Here is a 22,060-nt window from a genome sequence, read left to right as displayed (position 1 = left end):
CGCGGACCAACTGAATTGCTTCCACGAGATATGCTGGAAATGCTTCCAGTATGACGATTTGAGTCTCCATTGCTGACACTTCTCCGTACATGCCTTCACCCCTGTTTTAAACGTTTCCATACGACACATTCCGCAAGGTACGATTAGTTGAGGCGGATAGTGGACACTGCCATGGTCAGCAGCGACACAAAAATAGACACAACATGAGCTGCCCTGCAAGCCGCATGCAAGCTGTACCGCCGCTATGCCCTGCAACGCCGCTTCCTCCGACTATATGCTGCACGAGGCGGTCTCATGTCCTCTTTGTTTATAGCTGCGGCATGGTGGCTTAACCTTACTTCCGGCCGATGCTGCTGCCCAGCTTACATGTAAGGATGGACCCAATTCATACACGGTGCATACCTGGTGGATTGGCCTACTCGCAAAGGCCTGCCAGGATAACGGGCAAAGCATGAACCGACCACAGCGCACATTTGAAGGTGAGGCGAGGAAAAGCAATGTAACCATCCTTCAAACGGTCAACCGGCCGATGCAAGATACGTCCCCTACCCTCGCGGAATGGAGCGGTACACCGGTCGCTCTCGATGGCAGTACAGTATTCAGAAGTGTCTGCGAGAAAGGCGAGTCAGATCTCGAAGAGCCTTTCTCGAATCGACAGCCTGCCGTAGTCTGCTACGACATGCCACACATGACGGAGGATGCAAAAATGATCTCAATAACGAACGCTGTGTACGCAAGAGAACGGGTACACAGCCATACCGCGGATACCCAATCCGTCCCTTTGTTACACCACCTTTGTTGTAAGACGAAAAGGCCGACCAGCGCAAGGAGTTCGGCAGCCATGCGCGTGACTGAACATGGCTGCAAATATTGCGGAGCGATTTGTATCTCCCGACATTTTTCATCGGAGAGCAAGGCGCGGTCGCAAGAGGCCGCTACAGCCGATAGCTGGTCACCGCAGTCATCGCTTTAAAAGGCCACAGTCGCACCGCACACTCTAATATATTTCACGGCCGAGCGTCTCATATTTCCATCAAACTTTGCAGTCAGCAGCCTCGGGGAACGAGACACTGATACATTGCGCGACGGCCCACATCTCCACGATACTTTCAGTCACTTTACAAAACAAAATGGGTATCCCGCGCCACAAAATGCAAAGGCTTCGTCCTGGGGGGCACATCCTTGTCCATCCCAGGAGACGGCCAGCGAGCTAGCATGCGCTAGCATACCAGAAGCCATATTGCAACGGGGGTGGGTGAGCCAGCCTGTTGGACCCAGGCCCCGGAATTTGTCTTTCGAGGAGAGCCCATTAAAGCGGCATATTTTCTGATTTATTATTCCCTGGTTTGGGTCCGGCTGAGCCGTTGTCAGTTAGACCTTCCAAAAGATCGACCACCTGGTACCCTGGCATTTGTGTCTGAGCTAGTTGGTCATGGCTGTCACCGCTTGTTTCCCCGACTAGTGGCCAGGCAAAAAGAAAAAGAAAAGAAAAGAGAAAAAGGACTTGCATGTCTCCCTCGGCGCACCCCCCTTTCTTTTTCCCCTTTTGTCCTCACCCCTTGGACTCCTTTTGCTTTTCTTTTCTTTTTCTCGAAGGCACAGTCATCTAACCCTGCCTTGTCCCTGCAATGTGAAAGCGACCTCTCCATATGGTCTGTGACCTTTGTCTCAGCCCTTTCTGACGAGCTACTACGAAGTACGCAAAATGTGAACCCATATATCCACTCCCCTCCTTCCTTCCCACAGTCTCGGCTTTTTATATCGTTTACCGTCCTGTTTGTTTTCTTTTACAATTGTCTAATCCTCAAGATTCCATTTCACATTCTTCCTCTTCATTTCTTTGAGACAATTGTCCAAGCTTCTGTTGTCCCTTGCAAACTAGTCACCGTTACAACTCATGTACCTTCGTCCCACTCACAATTTTTCTCTTTCTTCATATTAATATACACATTGGTGTACATTATCATCTCCCCCTACACTCTACTTTCTTTGACGGCTCTGACATATGTTGTTTCTTCCTACCTACAAAAACCATAGGTCAGGCTGCGACCCGTTGCCATATTAACGTATCAAGCAACCCAACAAGAAGCAAGGCCTCAGTGTTTGCCGCTTCATCTTGTGCCCAATTCTATTCCACTTCTATTTTATTATATTAAGAGTCTCGTCCTTTCTCTTAACTGTCAAGATTTCACTCTTGTCTTCCTTTCAACCTCGAAACGCCCGATCCACAGACGTCCACGCCAGGCCTACACCTTACACCGACCAGAGGCCACATCGATTCGTTATTAAACAGGCAAGCGAATTCACCATGGCGAGAACTTCGACCGCCCCTCTTCTCGGCGGGAGGGAGACTCCCGTCTCGGCGCCCAAGAAGCCATTGCCGCCTTTCCCCAAGAGACAGATGTTTGTTCTTGGTACGTCTCCAACCCTGAGAAGATTATTTGCATTGAGACTCTTTGCGTCACCAGCGGCCTAACTGTTTTGTCATAGCGCTGTGCCGTCTTTGCGAGCCGATTGCATTCATGGGCATCTTCCCATATATCTACTTTATGATTCAGGATTTCCACATCACCGAGGACGAGAAGCAGATTTCGTTTTATGCCGGCCTGGTCACATCAGCGTTTACATTCGCTGAGTTTCTCACCGGCGTCTTCTGGGGCCGGCTCAGTGACAGGATCGGGCGCAAGCCTGTGCTGATGACGGGTCTCGCTGGTACCGCCTTGAGCGTGATTATGTTTGGCTTTGCTCCGAACTTGACCGTCGCGCTCATCGCACGTGCCCTCGGCGGCATTCTCAATGGGTACGTTTGCATCGTGACGGCTTCCACCCAAGCCTTACCCGTCTTCTGGAGAACTCTTTTAGGGCTAACCATTGTCTTGCAGCAACATTGGTGTCATGCAGACGACCGTCGGTGAGCTTGTCAAGGTCAAGGAGCACCATGGTATGTCCTGTCATTTTTTTCAGTCAGGAATATATGGACAAAATCCTAACCTGATACCCAATTTAGGCCGTGCTTTCTCTGTGATTCCCGCTGTTTGGTGCATTGGGTAAGTCGCACACCTCGCAGAGCATTCTCTATGTGGTGCCGCAAACGCCGAGAAACAAAACACTGACATATTTTACCATAGCTCCATGATCGGTCCTGCCATCGGAGGCGCCCTTGCCAGACCCTGCATATTCTACCCAAGCATCTTTCGTCCTGGCAGCATCTGGGACACATACCCATACCTGCTTCCGAACCTGTTCAGCGCCTGCGCCGTTTTCATGGGCCTCTTCGCCGGTATCTTTTTTCTCGAGGAGACTCACCCCGTCAAGAAGCACGAGATCGATCGTGGCCTCATTCTTGGCCAGAAGATCGCCGCCCGTTTGTCATGGAGGAAAGAGTCTACCAAAGGCAAGAAGCTTCGGATGCTAGCCGAGGAGGAGCCGCTTATCGATGCCGATGACCAGCTTCCTGGCTACCAGACCACTGAGGCGTCGCCCAGCCTTGTTTCCCGCGACAGTGATGTAAACCTGCGGGACGTGGGAACTCTCGATTCCCTTGATCTGGATGCGACGACCAATCCCACCAAGCCTGCCGAGACCCTGTCGACATCAAGCATCTTCACGCGACCCATCATCCTCAACACGATGTCGTTTGGCATCCTTGCTTTGTATGTATTTCTCTCATGAACCTTGGTTCTCTTCCGGTCACCAACTAACATTAATCAGCCACACAATGACGTTCGACCAGCTTCTGCCAGTCTTCCTCAGCACGGCACCGCCCACCGGCAGCGATATCGATCTTCCCTTCAAGTTCTCTGGTGGCTTTGGCTTCGACAACCAGACGGTTGGCATCGTCATGGCTGTGCAGGGCTTCTACTCGCTCTTGTCCAACACCTTCCTGTTCCCATGGGTCATTGGTCGAATTGGGCCCCTGCGTCTCTTCCAGCTTGTCGCCATCCCGTACTTCACGCTGTACTTGGTCACGCCTTACCTTGTCCTGCTTCCCGACAGCATTCGCATGGCCATGGTATACCTTGTCATCATCTGGAAATGCACCTTTTCGACCCTGGCGTACCCGAGCAATGCCCTCATTACTATGCACCTTGCGCCCAATCCTCTTCAGCTGGGAACAGTAAACGGCGTCTCTGCGTCAGCCGCCAGCCTCTGCCGTGCTTTTGGTCCGACTATTTCGGGATTCCTGTACGCTGTCGGCCAGGAGTCTGGCTTCTCGAGCTTGCCATGGTGGTGCGCAAGCAGTGTCGCGATCATGGGAGCATTCGTAGCGATGCAGTTGACAATGCCCGCAGAGAAGCTGATGGAGGAGAAGACGGACGATGTCGAGACCGCCCTCCCGCTGCTTCAACCAGTCGCGGGCCCGGTGGGTGTCACCGCTCTCCTTGATGAGGAGGACTGAAACGTTCGTTTTATTTGTTTTTTTCGATGATTTTCTTCGATTATTCCCCCTGTTGTCTGCCGTTTCCGACTTGTTTCCTTTGATATTTTTGCCACGCGACGCTTTACATTTATGCACGGAGTACCGAGAAATCAACGACGCCCTTTGTGCATGCTTTCTGCCACTTTATCACTGTTGACAGTTTTTCATTTGCTTTCATACCACTTGTACATTGCATGGGTTTATTTTAGGGGAGAGATGCAGGATTTGGAAAGGATTTATACACCACGAAGATACACGCCGACGGAAGCTGACGGGAACAATCTGCTTGGGAATGCTTTGGCGGTAGAGTTCAACCATGGGCCTATGGTTGCTCTTTAATGCGGTTACGTTTTTCTTCAATGATCTTTATTTGCCATGTTTTGTTTCATTAAATATTTACTATACGTCGACATAAGAGACACTGTTCCATGGAAAAGAAAGGGCTATCAATTATTCAGGCTTTTTCTTAAAGCATTACTACGTGCTGAATATATGGTTAACTTCTAGTCGGCTTCGTAGACGGCACCATTTATCACATAGTATGCCATCCGTGTCCAAATACTACACATTCTGCACACCACTTGCAGTGGCACCAAATCGATCTACTGTTTCTCACGGTAGAAGCACTCAATATTAATACATTGGCATGTTTTGATACCGACAGTACGGGAACACGGTTGAGGCGAGGTTCCACAAATCAGCTGCTAAGTGTGCCCGAAAGGCGACGGTGTAACATTATTGGCACCGCGTATTTATTTTATTTTAATTAATAGGTTTTTTTTTGGGTTGGGGAGGGGGAATATTTTCGCGCCTTTGGAACATCCTATCTCGTGCAGTTTTTGTCTCGTCCAAGAATTTTGCGCAAGCTGGTACTGGACGTCAAGTTCCGCACTTCGGCCGCGGTCCGTGTATGTTCGCCCTCAACGGTCCGTATCGAAAAACCATTCGACGTATGTCGGACAACGTACTGTTTCACTCAAAATGCGTAGTTTGCACAAGCCCGGTCTGTCCTTGTTGTACGAAATACATACGATCAGTTGGAGACTTGTTTCCCCCACCCTTCTTCAGTCAAGCCAAGCTCTGTCGGGTTAGGTTTAAGAAAAGAGTGGGGGAAGCGGAGGTCGTCGATAGCAAATACCTGAAGAGGAACTGAAAAGCTCACCTGGGTAGCATTTGCAATGGCAGCCGCCGATTCGTCGAAACGGCCGTTTCTTATCGCAAAAACAAAGTCCTAGACGCCAAGGGTCAGAAATGGGGGCAATACGTGCGACATGGCAACAAGGAGTGGAGAGTAAAATACCGAGAAGCAAAGGACTGAATGAAGGGGGAAAAAATAGAGCGAACGGAGAAGAAGGAGAGAGCCCATAGTCACGTCCTATTCCCGTCTGTAAAATAGTAGGCGGGCGGATGCGTCATGTGCTGAGAAGATAGGCGCATGCGCTTTCCTAGTTGGGCATATTATTTCACGCATCGCCCGATGCTTTTTCGCCCTTTGCTCTCTTTGTCTGTGCCTCTGGACGCTGCTGTACGGAGGATGTAAAGTTGAGAACGGTCGTCCTAATCTAATCGTTACCATTTTCTTTTGCTAATTTCCTTGGACTGTTTCAACTCTCACCCACAGCCTTCCCTGTTCGCCCGTAACTCTTTTCTCGTGGGTGTGCCTGCCTACTAGATCGGGTTCCCCGCGTTCTCACTCGCACTTGCAGCTTCTACGACTTCAACCGTTACTGCTTCGTTCCTTCTCCCATACCCGGTCCCTTCCGCAATCGTCCTTTACGTTCTACACGTCTTCATACTCGGTAGTCACTTCCTCGGAAAGACTTCGTGTCATAGCAGTCCAAGTACATATACGGCAGGCACAATCCCAGCCTCAACTACTCCTCTTTTTCTCTCCACGGTGCTGCTAGTTTTGTCCAAGCCTCGCCGCCCGCTACAACTTCCCCAGCACCCTCGCCCCCTGCCCTGCGCACGAGCGAAACATTCTCTTCCGCACACGCCCCGACTGCCGCCCACCGCAGAATACACTGCGCCCGGGTCGTCAGAACACTCGGATTCTTGAATGACGACAAAACATTCGACTCAACAGTAGCACACTGCGAACAAAAGGCAGCGACTGAGACTCCAAAAGCGAACCATACTATGGGGCCAGGGCGCTCCGGCGGCGACGACGACGACGGAAGAGAATAGCAAGAAGTTAAGCGCGGTGCCGTTGACCTGGTTTTACTGTTTGTCACTTGCCTTGATCCTCGAGACGAACGTGTTGGCTGTGCGCCGATCTCGCCCTTCACGCTCTTTTTGCGCCTCGTTTTGCGACGAAGCTCGAGGGCGGCTTTTTTGCTGCTCAACGGTGCTTCTACACCAACTGGGACAATATAAGAACCCGCGATATCCCCTCTATAGCACCTATAGCAAGCAGCCTTGATGACCATGGCGGCCCACGCGCCTCCATCACCAAGTGCCGTGCCAGCCGCGAAGAGGATACGCCAGGTCTCACCCAACCGCCCTTCACCCGAACCCACGGCAGCAACAGCAGCGGCGCCAGAGACTGTACCTGAGGCATCCACAACACCACCAATTGACGATCAGTCTACCGGCGGCGCCGCGAACGCTGCGGCCAGCACCGCCAATGGAACCAGCGCGACCGCCGCGGCGCGCTCTGGCAGTGCTGGTGGCGGTGCTGGCGGCGGAGGGAAGGTCAGCCAGAGCAGCAACTTCCGCAATGTCAGCGCCTGCAACCGGTGCCGTTTACGAAAGAACCGTTGCGACCAGCGGTTGCCCAGCTGCGTCAGTTGCGAGAAGGCCGGTGTAGCCTGCGTAGGATACGATCCCATTACAAAACGAGAGATTCCACGAAGGTACGTTGGCCGATGAGAAGCGGAAGTTTTTTTTTTTTTTTTTTTTTTCCTTTGAGCATGCAGAAGGAGGTCTGCTAACAGAACACAGCTATGTTTACTATCTAGAAACGAGAATCGAGCAGCTAGAGGCTCTCTTGCGGGAGAACAAGATTGCCTTCCCATCGGCAGAAGAGCTTGAGCATTCAAGCACCATGCGATCTCCGACAGAAGCTGTCCGCAGCAGCGGGTTTGGGGACCAAGCAAAGAGCGGTGCCTCCTTGGACGTGGGCCAGAGCAGGAGCGGAGGCGGCCATGACATCGGTGGTGGTACCGGCGAGGACAGGTCCGACAACCGAGGCAACAGACAGCAACACGACGATCTCCACAATGATGACGACGACAACGGCGCCGCGTCGGCTACCAGCCGGATACAAAAGCTGGTGGCCCGCGCCAATCAGACCCGGGATCAGGGCACATCAAACCCGCGGCATCTGGGTGCGGCGACGGGTGTGTCCTTTGCGCGTGTCGTCTTTGCTGCTGTCCAGTCGTCCGTCTCGGACCACAAATCCATCTCTGACAAAGGCAGCATCCGCCCCTACAAACCCATTGCGGGCAACGGCTCGGTTGGCGCCGGCACATCCATGCGCGACTCGTTCTTCGGCCTCCATACGAAACCCACGATCCACCCGGCTGTGTTCCCTGATCGTGAGCTGGGCCGGAAGCTGGTCGGCCTATACTTTGAGCACGCCAATCCCCAGATACCTGTTCTCCACCGCGAGGACTTTATGCAGATGTTTGAGCGGGCGTATGCCACAGAAGGACGCGTTCGCGGGCCGAAGGAACTGTACATGCTCAACATGGTGTTTGCCATTGGCGGCGGCATCATTGTCGGCGACCACGGCAAAAACGACGAGGCGGACGGTGAGGGCGGCGAGAGAGACGGCGAGGGCGGCGAGAACAGCTGCGGTGGCACCGGAAGTCGCTTCAAGCAGTGCCAGCCAGAGGAGTATCATGCCAGCGCCATTGTGCATCTGGAGGCCTGTCTGAGCAACAGCGGAGGCGGCTTAGAAGAGCTGCAAGCAGTCTTGCTGCTCGCAAATTTTGCCCTTTTGCGCCCTGTCCCGCCTGGTCTCTGGTACATTATTGGCGTTGCTGTGCGGCTCGCTGTCGATCTCGGGCTGTACTATGAGGATGGCAAGGATGTGGAGGCCGGACTGGGCTCCAATGCCGCAGCGAACGAGGCACTGACGAGAGAACGCGGCCGTCGGGAATACGTACGCGACCTTCGGCGCCGACTGTGGTGGTGCACGTACTCGTTTGATCGGCTTGTCAGCGTCTGTGTCGGCCGGCCGCTTGGCGTCTCCGATCTCGTCATGACGACCGAGTTCCCCTCGCTGCTTGACGACCGCTATATCACACCCAACGGCTTTTTGCGCAAAGAGCACGACCCCTCCGAGCCCACCTACAAGCGCGTGGCCTACCACTACTTCCACCTGCGCGTTCTGCAATCGGAGATTATACAGGTTCTCCAGTACCGGCAAGCGCAGGTGGCCCTGGCTACCTCGACTGAAAAAGCCCACCCGCTCATGTACGCCGACCTACCGTCGCCATTCCTTGCAAAATTCGACTCGTTTCGGACGTGGCGCATCGACATCGACCGCCGCCTCTACAAGTGGAAGACAACCATGCCGCCAAAGCCGGACAATGGCGTGGCCTTTTCTACTGAGTTCTTGGAGCTCAACTACTGGCAGTGTATCATTATGCTGTACCGGCAAAGCCTGAGCGTCCCGCCCATGTTTGAAGGCGAATACCACACCTCCAAAGAGGTCAACAACCCGACAGCCTATCAATCAGAGCTGCGCGAGGACGAAGAACGCGTGTACCTCAAAGTCGCCGAGGCCGGCCAGAGGATCCTGCGCCTCTACCGCCAGCTGCATCTGATTGGACTGGTCAACTACACGTACCTGGCGACACACCACCTGTTCATGGCCGGCATTTCGTATCTTTATGCAATCTGGCACTCGCCCATTGTACGCAGTCGACTGGTAAGCCTCACCGTCCCTTCCCTCTCTCACAAAGAAATAATTTTAAAATACTAGAAACTAAACGATATGACTATGACAGAGTATGGATGAGGTCGACTTTACGATCCTGGCTGCCACGTCGGTATTTTCTGATCTGATTGAAAAATGCCCGCCTGCTGAAGCGTGCCGTGATGCCTTTGACCGAACAGCCAAGGCGACGATCAAGATGGCCAACTCAACGGGTGGCTTTTCACAAACGGCCTCTTTCCACTCCTACCAGTCCCGGCGGCAGTCGAGAGGAGCGGCCGATGGACAGCGCCTGGACTGGGGGTTTTCACCAAACGAGATCACGACGGCCATGTCGACCACCTCTACCGGGTCAGGGGACAGTGCTCATGTATATCCGAATTCAAATACACAGAGCGCATCGTCCAACAAACATCACCACCAATCGCACCATCGGAACCAGCAGCAACGGCAACAGCAGCAGCAACAACAGCAGCAGCTTCGGCAGTATCAACATCAACAACAACAACAAAATAGCGTCAAGATGGAGCAGGATGGCTTCCCAATGATGGACACGGCGCTCAGTATTCCACGGAGCAACGCTAGTTCTTATGATATGTTGGGCACACCAGACGGCTCAGCCGTCGACCCGTCGACCATTCTGACCTCGCCGACAATCAGCCAGCAGCAGCAACAGCAGCAGCAACAACAGCAACAGCAACAGCAACAACAACAGCTGCAGGCCAACTCCGTCTACACTCCCAATGGCCAGGCATTCGCCGAGCTGCAGGGCATGGAGTTCCTCCAGGACCTTAACACCAACATTGGTGACGGCGCCGGACCCCTGGTTGGTGGTAGTGGTGCGGATGGCCCGATGGGTGACCAGCAAATAGACTTTGGCCTCAACTTCGGATGGGAGGGCATGCACCACGACTTCAACGATGGCCAGCAGCTGGACTTGTTTGATGGTTTCTTCTTTGGCGGTCAGCAGGGCGGCAACGGCGGCAGCGGTAATCCAGGTGACATATAGTTGCTTCAAATTATTTGTGTTGTAAGAAAAGTTACGGTTTATCAACGTATTTTGGGAGATACCCATCTTAGGTTTATTTTATTTTTCGAAATATATTATTTGTTCTTTTCTAATTTGTTCCAAAGACGTAACATCTATTTTACATGACTTTTTCATGTAGAGTATTTAATGCAAAAAAGTACAAAGCACCGTTAGCACAGAAAGATACATAACAAAAAAGGAAATGTTTCCTTCATCGCGTACAAAATCTCGTAGACAAATATCTACTAATAACATGTGGGACGTTGACCAAAAATTAACAAGACGTGAAGTACACAGAACGAGATAAAAGTCAATATCAGAAAAGCAAACCCTCTGCATGATCCTGTCATCGCAAACAAACTCCAAACTCGCCATATTCCATTAACTTGGCCCACACCATGCCATACGGACTACCTGCCGGCCCGGCTGCCCTTGCGCCTTGACCGCCCGGGTCCCGACGAGTTCTCCTCAATCACCACGACTTCATCGTCGTCATCATCATCGCTGTCGACCCTGGGCCGCCGCCGCCGCCGGGCGTCCACCTCTTCCTCAACAACAATCTCGTCGTCGTCGCTGTCGACTGTCTCCACGACGGACGGGCCGGGCCGCCCGCCGCTGGCCCGCCGTATCCGCTCCTCCTCGACCACGACGCGCTGCACACGTTCTGGCGGATCCACAATGACGGGCCGCACCCGGCTGCTGCGGATCTCCACAGTCTCCCGCCGCCCGCTCCTCCGCCGACGACCGCTGTGGTGGCGGTGGCGGCGGGCACGGCGCTCGTCACGGCGTGAGACGTAGCTGGAGGCGCCGCCAAAGCTTGATGCAACCTCGACGACGCTACCGCCGCCGCTCATAAAGCCACGGCCCGGGCTGCCGTTACCAATGTTGACAATCATATAGAGAAGGGCTATGAGCAGCAAGAAGCCGCCGACGGCGCCCAGCGTGATACCGACAACGACACCCGCAGTGGGACCGGACACATTGGCCCCATAGATGGCAGGAATTAGGCTGCTCTGGGCGGGCGACCGCGCCAAGACGGCGCTGGCCGGAGCGTTGGTGGGGCGAGTTGACGAGAGAGACTCGTGTCGTTGTTCGAGATGCTTTGGTGGCACGTCTTTTGGTGTGCTGTGAGAGATGCTGGGCAGTGAGGTCCGTTTGATTTCGGGCGCCATGGGCCGCGGCGCGCGCAATGCTGGGGCCATGGTTTTGCAAGGTCGAATCGTTTCCGGTGATTTTCGAAGGCGTTCGGCGTCGGCCAACGAAGAGGGCGCCTAACAAAAGACGTCTGTGCGGGTGCGGAATGGTTGTGGTACGACGAGGGAAATATCGTGAAGCTAATCAGCTGGCATGTAGGACGAAACCAGGCGTGTGACGAAATGTGACGATGCACCGCACCGTGAGACGTCAAATGCTGTAGTCTTGAACGGTATGCACTCCCAGCTTTTACAGAAGGGACGGGATGTGTAAATCCGAGACCAGAGTCAAGAAGAGAGCGAGAGAGTGAGGCCCAGGCAGGCCCTTGTCTCCACGATCGACAGGAACATCACCGCGCAAGGAATGCGGGCTGGTGTCTCGGGCACGACCGTTGGGATTTCGCCCGGGGCGAAACCGTATGCGCTGCCTAAAAAGAGAAGGAAACGAGAGATAGAGAGAGCCGGGTCATACAGTTAGTTGGAACGAAATAAAAAACGACGAAAAGAAACGACTTGGCAGTCGCAAAATAACGTGAGGGATGTTTACAAGGGTGAGTTTTTGTTGGAGTCACTGGCTGGAACGCTTAGATTTAACGAACGGCAAACGTGGGAGGAACTTCGTGTGGTCGCGTCCTGTCCACCCGAGCCTCACACATGGGCTGCATAATGACGAGTGGGCGATGGACTTCGAAGCGATTGCGACCGCTGGGCAAGGTGGGTTGGTTATTCGTTGTTTTGCGCGTGGCTGCAGCAACCAGCTGCAGGTTGCGCCAAAGTGGAGATCTGATTGGTGAGGGGTGATCGGTTGGCTGTGCGCACCCATGATCCCTGTCGATGCTGTGTAAATAGATGGAAAGCATGGGAATACAGTCAAAAGACACCGAAGATGACATAATAATAAACAAATAAATGCCACCGAAAAGGAAAATGGAAAAGAAATGGAAAAGAAGGAATGGGAATAAAAGAAGAAAGAATATGATATCGTATCGTCGTGCATTTTGAGAATGAGACATTCTGTAGAGTGTGTATGGTAAACAAAACAAAAACAAGAAACGCCTAACATCCATCTCTTGTGCCGTCGGTATTTTGTCGGATTTGGTCTAATTTTGCGCATCGCGGCGCTCTATCGCTGCACCCCCACCAAACCCGGACATGCTTCTCTCGCCCATTATTATACAAGTCCGCGGATGCCCCGGATGCCTGATAGATTGGGCTTCTTGTCCCTCTTGTCCCCGGGCTCATCGCTCCTTTTGCTATCCTTGCGCTCTTTGCGAAGTGTGTTCTGGACACCGCCTAGACAAAGGATATTAGTATACGACGTATAGATGGGAGTGAAGAAACCGCATCTCTCAATCCACTCAATTCGTAATCGCATACCTCTGCCATAGTATCTCTCGGCCTGTGGGCTCGTACTGCCGGGTGACTCGCCCCTTACTTCACCGCTTGGATGGGGCCCTGATGGCGTAGACGGGCGCCTGACGACGGTGCTTGGCGATGAAACGGCGGATCCGATGCTGGCCGACATTTGTGCGGGCCAGGTACTTCCCGGTGATGGGGCGTCGAACAAGCCGGCGTCCGATGCCACGCGCTGGCGGTGCCGATGTGTGCCACCACCGACGCTACCGCGCACGGCGATAGGGTGGGACCGCTGTGTGCTGGTATTGTCCAACTCCGGGTCTGATAGGGCGGCAGACTGCGCACCGTAGTTCGGCTCGTCGCACGGTGGGCTCGTGCCGAGCTCAAGTCTCTTTGATTCGAGAAGCGTGTAGCGGCGCATGAGCCACGCGTACTTCTTCTGCAGGTCCATATATTTTGCTCGGCTGGCCGCCAATGCGTTGTCGACCTGTGCGCGCGTTTCCGAGATGTTGACGCCGTTCCCAGGATCTTCTCCTTCACCCAGGGCCTTGCCGAGCTTGGTGCTGAGGGCAACCACCTGGTGTTGGTAGTAGGTCCGTGTCTGGGCAAGGTCAGACTCGCGCGCCTCGAGCTTCATTTGCAGCAGTTTCAGCGCGCCCTCCATTTGGGTCACCTCGTCTTGCGTCTGCTCCAGTTGTGTCTCTAGCTTTTGGCGCTGTCGCTTAGCGGCTTCCATTGTTTTGACCTCTTCCTTGAGCTTGTTCATCTCCGCTGCGGCGCTCTCGAGCATCTGCATGTCTTGTTTGGCCTTGAGCTCGCGCACTTCCATCTCGCACACGACCGCAAGCAATCGCGCACTCTCCTGCTGGGCCACTTTGAGTTCGCGCCGCAGGCTCTCTTCTTCGGCTTTCCAGGCCTTGTGCTCCTCGCTCAGTTTCTTGACCTTTCTGGCGAGCGAGTCGCCCCAATTTCTTGACATGTTGCGGCTCATTTCGGCTTCCTTTTTGACCTGCGCCTCGGCCTTCTTAGCCTCTTCGAGGCGCTGCTTCAGTGTCCGGTTGGCGATAATCAGCCGCTGGGTCTCGGCCTCCGTCACGGCCTCGCGGACATTGCTGCGGCGTAGCGCGCCAATGTGTGCCAGGTGCTGCTGGACCATATAGCGCTCAAAGTTCAGGTCGTTTTTCGACAAGAGAATTTGCCGACGCATCTCCATCAGGGTATCCTCGCTGGCCTCTGCGTTCTTGCCAGCCTCGACATCGTCGACATTGTCCAGCTGGTGGAGGGGAGAAGGCGCAGCCAAGGAGGGTTGGCGCAGAGATACCTTGGATGGCGATGCGAGCCGTTCAGGGATCGACTCCTGGTGACTCAGCGACAACGACTGCACGCTGTCGTTGGCTTGACTCTGGTAGATGCTTAGCTTGGCGGCTCTTGTGGAGTCGCTCCCATCCTGAACATCTGTACGCGACGTCGTCATTGAGAGCAATGGGCCCAGGGTCGGGCTGTCGGTCGTGCTGTCCCGCCTTTGAATGTCGGAGGATTGGCTGCATTGCGACGCCCGCCGCATAATGGCCGAAGGGTCTCGGCTGCTTGTTGACACAGAGGCAAGGCCTGTCGATGCGGAATGCCGTTCCGCATTAGGAACAATCTGATTGGGCGCAGTCTCCTCGTCGGCAACGTCACTGGCCGCTGGTAAGGCCGAGCTTCTGTTCAAGAGGGAGGGGAATTGGTCCCTCAACAGGTTGCGCTGTGTGATACTGTCATTCCGAAGAGCGTGTCGCTCGTCGACCGATATATGCAGAGAGACACATTCAGCCACAACATCAGCTGTGGCACTCTTCATCCACCTTCCAAAATCGGTTTTCTCCGATTCGATCGTCAAGCTATAAAAGTTGGGGTGCAGCATGTGGCACTGACGGTACTTTTCAGACCGGTCACGAATCTCCGAAGGCTGCACCTCCACGTCATCCGTGTCTCTGGCGTTCGCATGACGGAGGTAGCGTTGTGGTTTGCGGATGTAGTCCATAAAGTTGAGCGGGTACAGCCCGTACAGAATATTGAAGTAGCCAAGGAGGTGTGGGATGGCGAGGCGGTCAATCTCCGGTGTGAAGGTGCACTTCTCCCAAACTTGGGAGGAAGAGCTTTGCTCCGATGGACTAGCCATAGTTCCGAGGTCGTCGGCGACGGGCTGTTCCCGGTCCCAGAAGAGGATACGTGCGTAAATATTGAAGAGGGTGGGAAGGTAGGGCACGATGGAGCCTGGCATGTTCGGCAGCAACATCGTCAGGCACGTCAATGCCAGGGACACAACGGTCGTCGACGTGTCCTTCTGGAGGCAGCGTAGGAGGCTCTCGAACAGCGGCGACTTGATGATGAGGTAGAGGTGTGGTGGCTGGCTCCGAATCAGTTCAGAGAGGAGGCTGATCGAGCGGGTACGGTAGAATTTTTGGACAAAAAAATCGTTGAGGACGTGGAAGAATTCCTGTGTTACTGTTAGCCAACCCGAACATGCGAGAGGGCCATCAAATTCCACCGTAGATAGCAATGCAGTAGCGCACCTTTGGCTTTCTCTTGCCAAAGAGAAGAAGGACCTCTTGCATGGGCTGCTCCTTGGTCCAGCCCGAGCTGTACCCCTGAGTCAAAACAATGTGGTACACGTCCATCCATTTCTGTAGCAGTCGCAGTCCAAGAGCATACGATGCAACCTCTTTGTTGGTGTCCTGGGCACCACCGTTGCCCTCGTCGCTGTCGGCGTCGTCGTCGTCTGGAAACAAAAACTGCCCAACATCAGACAGCACCTCGCCCGAAGGGCCTCTCTCGTCACCAAGATGGTCAAACACAGGCTCAATCAGCTTTTCCCACCACTGCAGAAGATACGTCGTTGACCGGATGGCTGGTCGCAGCTGCCGCAAAATGGCTAGGAAGCACGCATAGTGGACAGACTGCTTGTTATGTACAGACTGCGAAAAGGTCGTGAGCAGGTCCTCGTGCAGGCGGTCGGACGTAGCCTGGTCGTGATCAGGGTGTTTATCGAGGTACGCGTCGAGGGTACGTATGACTTCATCGGATAGAGGTAGCTTGGGCGAGGCCAATGACGCTTGTATGGCCCTGTGAAGGTCTCGCGTCGAGCTGGAGGTCTGTCAGCAGCTGCTCAACCTATTTGTCCTGAAACCACAATGGAGCTGCTCACCCGGAAGACGACATGGTCACAGCTTTGGATTACAATCCTCTGGCTGCAATCAGCGTCGTTAGTCACTCTGTCGATGTCGCGTTGCCTCGTCCTTCACGCTTGTGACACTTTCGTGGAATGTTAATATCTCGTCGGGGTAGTTCGGAGGCCACCGAATGCCGACGCAGGGGGTGTCCGCCACAGGCACTATATGCCTCGTCGATGGAGTCCGCCGTAGCCGGTCCAAGTCTATGCTTGCATCATCGGTGGAGGTCTACGGCGGGTGAAAGCTGGTAGCCTCCGTCGTAGAGAAAGCTCGACAGACGAGACAGGAGAGGTTGGAAGCGTTAAGAATGAGCGCGAATGGCATGCAGATAAACGGTCTCTGAATGGACGCTTGAAACGGCCGGTCGTTTGTCCGTCGTCTCTCGGTCGCGACGTGAAAGCCCTGGATATGAGTCCTGGTCCGGGTCTGGGCCTGTCGCGTGCGGAAACGGGAGGTCTCAGATGAATTCGTCGTAATTTGCTGGACACAGCGACATCGTCGAGCTGACTGGACCCAGAAATAAAGCGGACTCTTGCGTAATTTTAGGAGTTATTTTTTGATTATATTTAATTAAGATCTTTCACTGCTTCTCACTGATCGTACGCTAAACGGCCAGAGGTGCAGGTGACCGCAGCTCAACCCCGCACGATTGTGTTGTGGGTCGTGCCTGCCGTCCTTGATAATCATGTTAGAGCCAGTTCCATGTATGAGCTACTTTTCAACATGCGTGATGAACCTATTTCGTTGAGGTAGCGCTACCTTCTAATATGTGGAGTCGCCCCAGGGAACTCGTCCTTGGCTCCTGCAGTTTGTCCTTGTTAGTGGCGGCAGCAGGTCCAGGACCGACCATGCCGTCAGTTGGCCTACTGAAGTGGACTGAAGTGGACTGAAGTGGACTGAAGTGGACTGAAGTGGACTGAAGTGGACTGAGGGAAGGCGCATACCGCGAGACCTTGCGACAACGTATATACGTAGTACCACACTGCATACTGTATGGTGTGACGGGCTCTTCTGCCCGCGTCCGATGAGCAACACGAAGGAACGGCACTGAGCTTGTCGTAAGTAGCAGAAAATGGCCTCACGTGGTACTTTTATGACATGTCTGGTGCTCTGGTGATGCTCCTTTCTACACGTCTCTGACGCAACGTGGGCCTTAGCTGTTGCTCTCTTTCCTTTCTTGCTTTTCTTGCAGTTCTTGCAGCTCTTGCCAGTTGTGTTATGTAGTCACTTCGTGTAGTCCCTCGAAGCTGCCTCTCTTTTGGGAATTGAGCGTGTCGTTCCTGCCCGCCTGTTCTTTTGTTTGTCCGCGTGCTCCTTTCTCCTCAGCAACAGTTCCCCCCATTTGCCAATGTGCTTTGTTCCCCCTCACTCACCCCCCTTCCCGACGTTCTCTGTTGCAGCTTTCCTCCCTTTAAATAGGAACCCCGCCCGCTCGTCTGGTTTGGTTCGAATTCATTCTCTCCATCTTCTTTTCTTGCCCAACTCTCTACACATAGCCCTTCTTTTCATCACAAATCATTCACGATGGCTGCGAAGACTTCTGCAGTGGCTGATCAGGAGCCACTCTCGGTCCTGATCGCCCTGCAGGACAAGTTTGATCTTATTGACTTCGCCGGCCCGCTTGAGGTCTTTAACTGGGCGCAGCACGACGCCAAGGACCCTAGTAAGTGATGCGGTGATACGGCAATGGCAAACGACAAAAAGTCAATGCCATTGAAGGAAATTGGCTGCGTGGCCTTGGGCTAACGCGCCGTCTCCTTCTCTAGATACCAAGGCCTTTGATATCACCGTCGCCGGTGGCGAGCCCAAGGTCCTCTCTGGCCAGAATGTTGTCATTGGCTCGCAAATCTCGTTCAAGGAAGCGTACGATCAGCTCGAAGACTTTGACATCCTTGTCATTGTGGGCGGCAACACGGCCGAGATCCTCAAGACGCGGGCCGAACCTCTGGGCCTCATTCAGAAGTTCTCTGAACTGCAAAAGGCCAATCCCATCCAGGAGCGCACTCTTTTGTCGATCTGCACCGGCTCCCTCTTTTTGGCCGACCTGGGCATCCTCGCCGGCCTGTCTGCCACCACACACCCCGACTACCTCACTACATTTGAGAACCTGTGCAGCCAGGCTGCGACACGCAACTTGGACGAGCGCACTGACGTCATTGAAGACGCGCGCTACGTCGTGAACAACCTCCGCTTCGACCTCGGCGACGAGGACGACAACCCATACATCCGCCGCAAGTCGGACGCCCGCCGTCCTTCCAACGCCAGGTATGTGCTGCATTGGTGTTCGTTGGCTTGTGTAAGCAATACGCTGACTTCTTTCTCTACAGAAAGGGAAGCATCTCCCTGAAGGGCTCTTCGCGCCGCGAATCCATTGCTCGCCGTGCTGCCATGCGCCTCGGTGGCCTGCGCGTCATTACTGCCGGAGGCATCTCCTCCGGCATCGACGCTGCCCTCTACACGGTCAGCGCCCTTGTGTCTGAGGAAGCGGCCAACGAGGTGGCCAGAATGCTTCAGTGGACCTGGACTAAGGGCGTCGTCGTAGATGGCTTGGATGTGTGAGCGGTCTGCCGGTGAGAGCCATTTGGTATTCCTGAATCAAAAGAATGGCACCAGATGGACAAGAACCGTTGGTTTCTTGACTCGAAGGCCGCCGCACTCCAGGCAAAAACAAAAAGAAAAAAGTGCAAAACTGACAAAAAAAATGTTAAAACATGGAATTGTATATCAGGAGTCATCTGCGGCCAGCTTTACGAGATATGTATGATTGAACATTGCTACTCCATTTTATTACCTTCCAATGCTGTTTGTCGTATATCGTAGGGATATATGTTTCCTGTGAAGTTGAAAGTGGTCAGATCGAAATGTTCGGAGATACACCTGGCAAGTCATGCGAGGTCCACATTTGGAGCACATTGAGGGTCCCAATCTGAGCGGTTTAGCGGGTCGATTTTCAGGTATTAATCGCTAACGCAGGCCCCAGGCGCAAACAAGATGACTCAGCATACATGCAGCCGTTTCGTCCTGGCAGCCAATGAAACTCCCGCTCCCAGGCACCTATCTATTCTAGTTGGAGCTTCCTTCGTACTGAGCAAAGTATATGCCTCCATCTATCGACGACATCGCGCAGCCGAATCCGCGACGCACCTGAACGACACTTATCGACGTGCACACATGCTACTATAAAACCCCTTTAATTTATCTTGGCGGATTTCATCTTCACTCCACCCCCAGACTCGACACGAAGCGACCTCCTGAAAAACGCCGCGCGAAGCGAACGACGAAAGTTGCCGAGAGCACGCTGCAACAACGGACACAATGGCGAACGGGTTGGTGCTCTTCCTCTATCTGATTCATTTAATGGAACGCGGGGAGGCAGAGGAGGCGGACGCGATGGGGACGGAGGCGTCCCGTGGCAAGGCTGAGTGGCGGCCATACAGAACGGGCAGATTGTGAACGAGAACCTTTCGAGCCGAACTGGAGGGCTAACACAGGGAATTATGTTCTCCCCGTCTTGTCTAGGTGGAGCATCTTTATCGGCCTGTTTGTTGTGGCGGCCATGAGCGTGGGCGCGTGGTTCCTGTCACCCAAGGGCGAGAATCAAGTGTGAGTTGACCCGGAAGTCGATTGAGCGATCCAATCTTTCGTGATCGGACAGCTAACGTGTGGTAACAGCCTCTGGCGGTCGTCGCTCATCCTGGCATTCTCGTGCTGCTATCTGATGTGGGCGATTACCTTTTTGGCACAACTGAATCCCCTGATCGAGCCGCGGCGGTCCGACCTGCGGGCTGCCTTCATACACGAATAGGCGGTATGCGACGATTCAAACGAGACGAGAAGCTGCGCGACACCGAGCCAGGCGTCTCGAGCGTCCTTTAATGGCTATACTACAAACCGACTGGACCATATCACTCATCACACATCACACTCCACACGTAACATATTTCTATTTTTCACAACCGGCGTTTATTTTATTTTTCGGAACGGCCGCATGACGCGGCTTTCCAAGCGACGTACATATATCTGGGCGACGAAGAATGAGGAGATCCTGACTGGGAGACGAGAGCGCGGAAGTCTATCATACGTGGGCTTGCTTTGTGAGGGCAGTCGAGGACGAGCACTAAACGAGGTTGTCAACCTGTCAGGCCTTTTGTGTAATGAATTGTATCTGGTGGGATCTGGAACTCGGTGGTCTTTTTCTGTTTTGCATATAATAGACAAGAAGACGCTTCGTCGTCTTAACAAATTTACTCAACATGCTAAAGTGACCACACCGTACAAGTTGTTAAAAATGAAATGGGGTTTGCACTAGTCTCATTATTCATTTGTGTCTGGGTTCTCTGTCGTAAACTTGTATCGCCAACCATTTTCTCTAACGGCAACCAAGGGTATTCATACAAGATTTAACCAACCGCCAGTCTACCCGCCCAGTCGCGGACCATACGAACAACGGCCCAGAGCGCCCTGCCGTCTTCGGCCATACTGCTCGCGCCAGCACCGTCCACGTCACCGAGTCCCACCACCCACAACACAAGCCGCCCAATAGCCCATCGACTCAGCGCCCCGGCCATGGCCAGAAATGCTGCGGTGCCGTATCCACAGTCGAGCAGGATTTTCAAGGCTTCAATATTGTTGACGACGACGGCCCACCCGAGCGACCGCGCCGCTGCCGGCACGTCGTATTCCCAAATCACCATGAGAATGGGGAACAGCTTCGTGGATGAGCTGACGAGCAGCGCCGTCGACACCGAATTTGGGCGGTGGAAGGTCGGCAGGATGCGCATGCGGGCGAGTGGTGACAGCGGCGAGGAGGTGAGAAAGCGGATCGAGAAATGGAAGGCGAGGGTCGAGAGGGCGCAGAGGACGAGGTAGAAGAAGTACTGAAATACAATGGGCTGCTGGGCGAGGCGGCCAATGTCGGCGGCGGAGGCAGCAATGTCGGCCGGATTCTGGAGAAAGGAGGAGGCAGCGGAGGAAGAGGACGACAGCGACGACAACGAGGACGGGGCCAGGGAGAGCGCCAGCGACGAGGCCGAGGCAAACGACGAAGCAAATGCGCCGCCGGCGGGTGCTTCGAGGAGGGGGGGCACAGCTGCTTCGATGGACGCTGGCGGAGGCGCCAGAGACGACAGGGGGCTGGACGCGCCGCCGCCGCCCTTGGCCGAGCCAAACAAGCTGATGGCGTCTTCGGGGTTGGCCTGCCGCTCGATGCGCACCCACGTCAGGTAGACGTCGAAGAGGAGTAGAAGAACGCCGAGGCGGACAATGGATGGCTAAACGCGTCAGCGTCGACCAAGACAAGAGACAAACTTAAAGGACAACAAGGGCTAACAAAAGACTCACATCAAACTGGTCGCCTTCGCGCATGAGGGTGTTGTGCAACAGGTGACGGTAGACCTGGGGCTTGATAAGGACGAGGTCGATGAAGATGACGACAAAGTCGTGCTCGACATACTTGTCGCAGAACTGACCGCAGTTGCGACAGACAGTTAGCCGAATGTTGTGACCACTGGACTTGTCGCCGGCGCCCGTGTACTCGGTCCATAGCGTCTGGACGGGGTACTGGCACTCGATGCAAATGGGCATCGCGGCGGTCAGACGAGGACGTGGAAGTATGGTGAGGAGGGTGGGGTTCAGTCCGACGGGCCCGTGAGACGACTAGATGGTAGTTCAAAGGCCCATGTTCAATCTGGGTCTGTATAGAGTCGCGATGGCGGAAGTTGTCGTCGTCAGTTTCAGGCTGTTGCCGTAAGCCGCCTGGAAGTGTTGTTACGGCGATTGTTGTCGAGCTGAGCGTCGATCGCGCCCCACGCCATATTAATTTGGTTCTTGATATTACTAAGCAGAACCACGCATATTTCACGTCAAAGTACGACATACTTTCGACACAACTCCAACAAGTGGTAGACTGTCTTTCACATTAATTGACTTTGGCTAGTAAGTTTCTCTTTTCAAATAGTTTATTGG

General features: G+C 54.0%; 7 protein-coding genes across 7 annotated transcripts; 4 read left to right on the top strand and 3 right to left on the bottom strand.

Moving 5' to 3' along the window:
* Positions 1-2,308: 2,308 nt before the first annotated feature.
* SPBR_00326 (MFS multidrug transporter) lies at positions 2,309-4,399 on the top strand (the record flags this gene model as incomplete). Its single annotated transcript, XM_040758645.1, has 6 exons — positions 2,309-2,414; positions 2,491-2,800; positions 2,883-2,941; positions 3,008-3,047; positions 3,129-3,653; positions 3,712-4,399. The coding sequence occupies 6 exons, from the start codon at positions 2,309-2,311 to the stop codon at positions 4,397-4,399; spliced, it is 1,728 nt and encodes a 575-aa protein (XP_040618111.1).
* Positions 4,400-6,847: 2,448 nt separating this feature from the next.
* Positions 6,848-10,314, top strand: SPBR_00103 (c6 zinc finger domain containing protein; the record flags this gene model as incomplete). Its single annotated transcript, XM_040758423.1, has 3 exons — positions 6,848-7,275; positions 7,364-9,299; positions 9,379-10,314. The coding sequence occupies 3 exons, from the start codon at positions 6,848-6,850 to the stop codon at positions 10,312-10,314; spliced, it is 3,300 nt and encodes a 1,099-aa protein (XP_040618110.1).
* A 431-nt stretch (positions 10,315-10,745) lies between these two features.
* SPBR_00958 (uncharacterized protein) lies at positions 10,746-11,537 on the bottom strand (the record flags this gene model as incomplete). Its single annotated transcript, XM_040759277.1, has 1 exon — positions 10,746-11,537. The coding sequence occupies one exon, from the start codon at positions 11,535-11,537 to the stop codon at positions 10,746-10,748; it is 792 nt and encodes a 263-aa protein (XP_040618109.1).
* Positions 11,538-12,699: 1,162 nt separating this feature from the next.
* SPBR_00108 (uncharacterized protein) lies at positions 12,700-16,085 on the bottom strand (the record flags this gene model as incomplete). Its single annotated transcript, XM_040758428.1, has 4 exons — positions 12,700-12,821; positions 12,906-15,363; positions 15,440-16,010; positions 16,072-16,085. 4 exons carry the CDS (start codon positions 16,083-16,085, stop codon positions 12,700-12,702), a joined length of 3,165 nt encoding a protein of 1,054 aa, XP_040618108.1.
* Positions 16,086-17,620: 1,535 nt separating this feature from the next.
* SPBR_00819 (uncharacterized protein) lies at positions 17,621-18,655 on the top strand (the record flags this gene model as incomplete). Its single annotated transcript, XM_040759138.1, has 3 exons — positions 17,621-17,759; positions 17,863-18,361; positions 18,424-18,655. 3 exons carry the CDS (start codon positions 17,621-17,623, stop codon positions 18,653-18,655), a joined length of 870 nt encoding a protein of 289 aa, XP_040618107.1.
* A 756-nt stretch (positions 18,656-19,411) lies between these two features.
* Positions 19,412-19,901, top strand: SPBR_01084 (vacuolar ATP synthase subunit; the record flags this gene model as incomplete). Its single annotated transcript, XM_040759402.1, has 3 exons — positions 19,412-19,545; positions 19,616-19,699; positions 19,769-19,901. The coding sequence occupies 3 exons, from the start codon at positions 19,412-19,414 to the stop codon at positions 19,899-19,901; spliced, it is 351 nt and encodes a 116-aa protein (XP_040618106.1).
* Positions 19,902-20,496: 595 nt separating this feature from the next.
* SPBR_00732 (arv1-like protein) lies at positions 20,497-21,679 on the bottom strand (the record flags this gene model as incomplete). Its single annotated transcript, XM_040759051.1, has 2 exons — positions 20,497-21,366; positions 21,437-21,679. 2 exons carry the CDS (start codon positions 21,677-21,679, stop codon positions 20,497-20,499), a joined length of 1,113 nt encoding a protein of 370 aa, XP_040618105.1.
* Positions 21,680-22,060: the final 381 nt, after the last annotated feature.

This window comes from Sporothrix brasiliensis, assembly GCF_000820605.1.
Source record: "Sporothrix brasiliensis 5110 chromosome Unknown Cont19, whole genome shotgun sequence".
In the NCBI taxonomy this organism is placed as follows: Eukaryota; Fungi; Ascomycota; class Sordariomycetes; order Ophiostomatales; family Ophiostomataceae; genus Sporothrix; species Sporothrix brasiliensis.
This window is presented reverse-complemented; position numbering and strand designations above follow the sequence as displayed.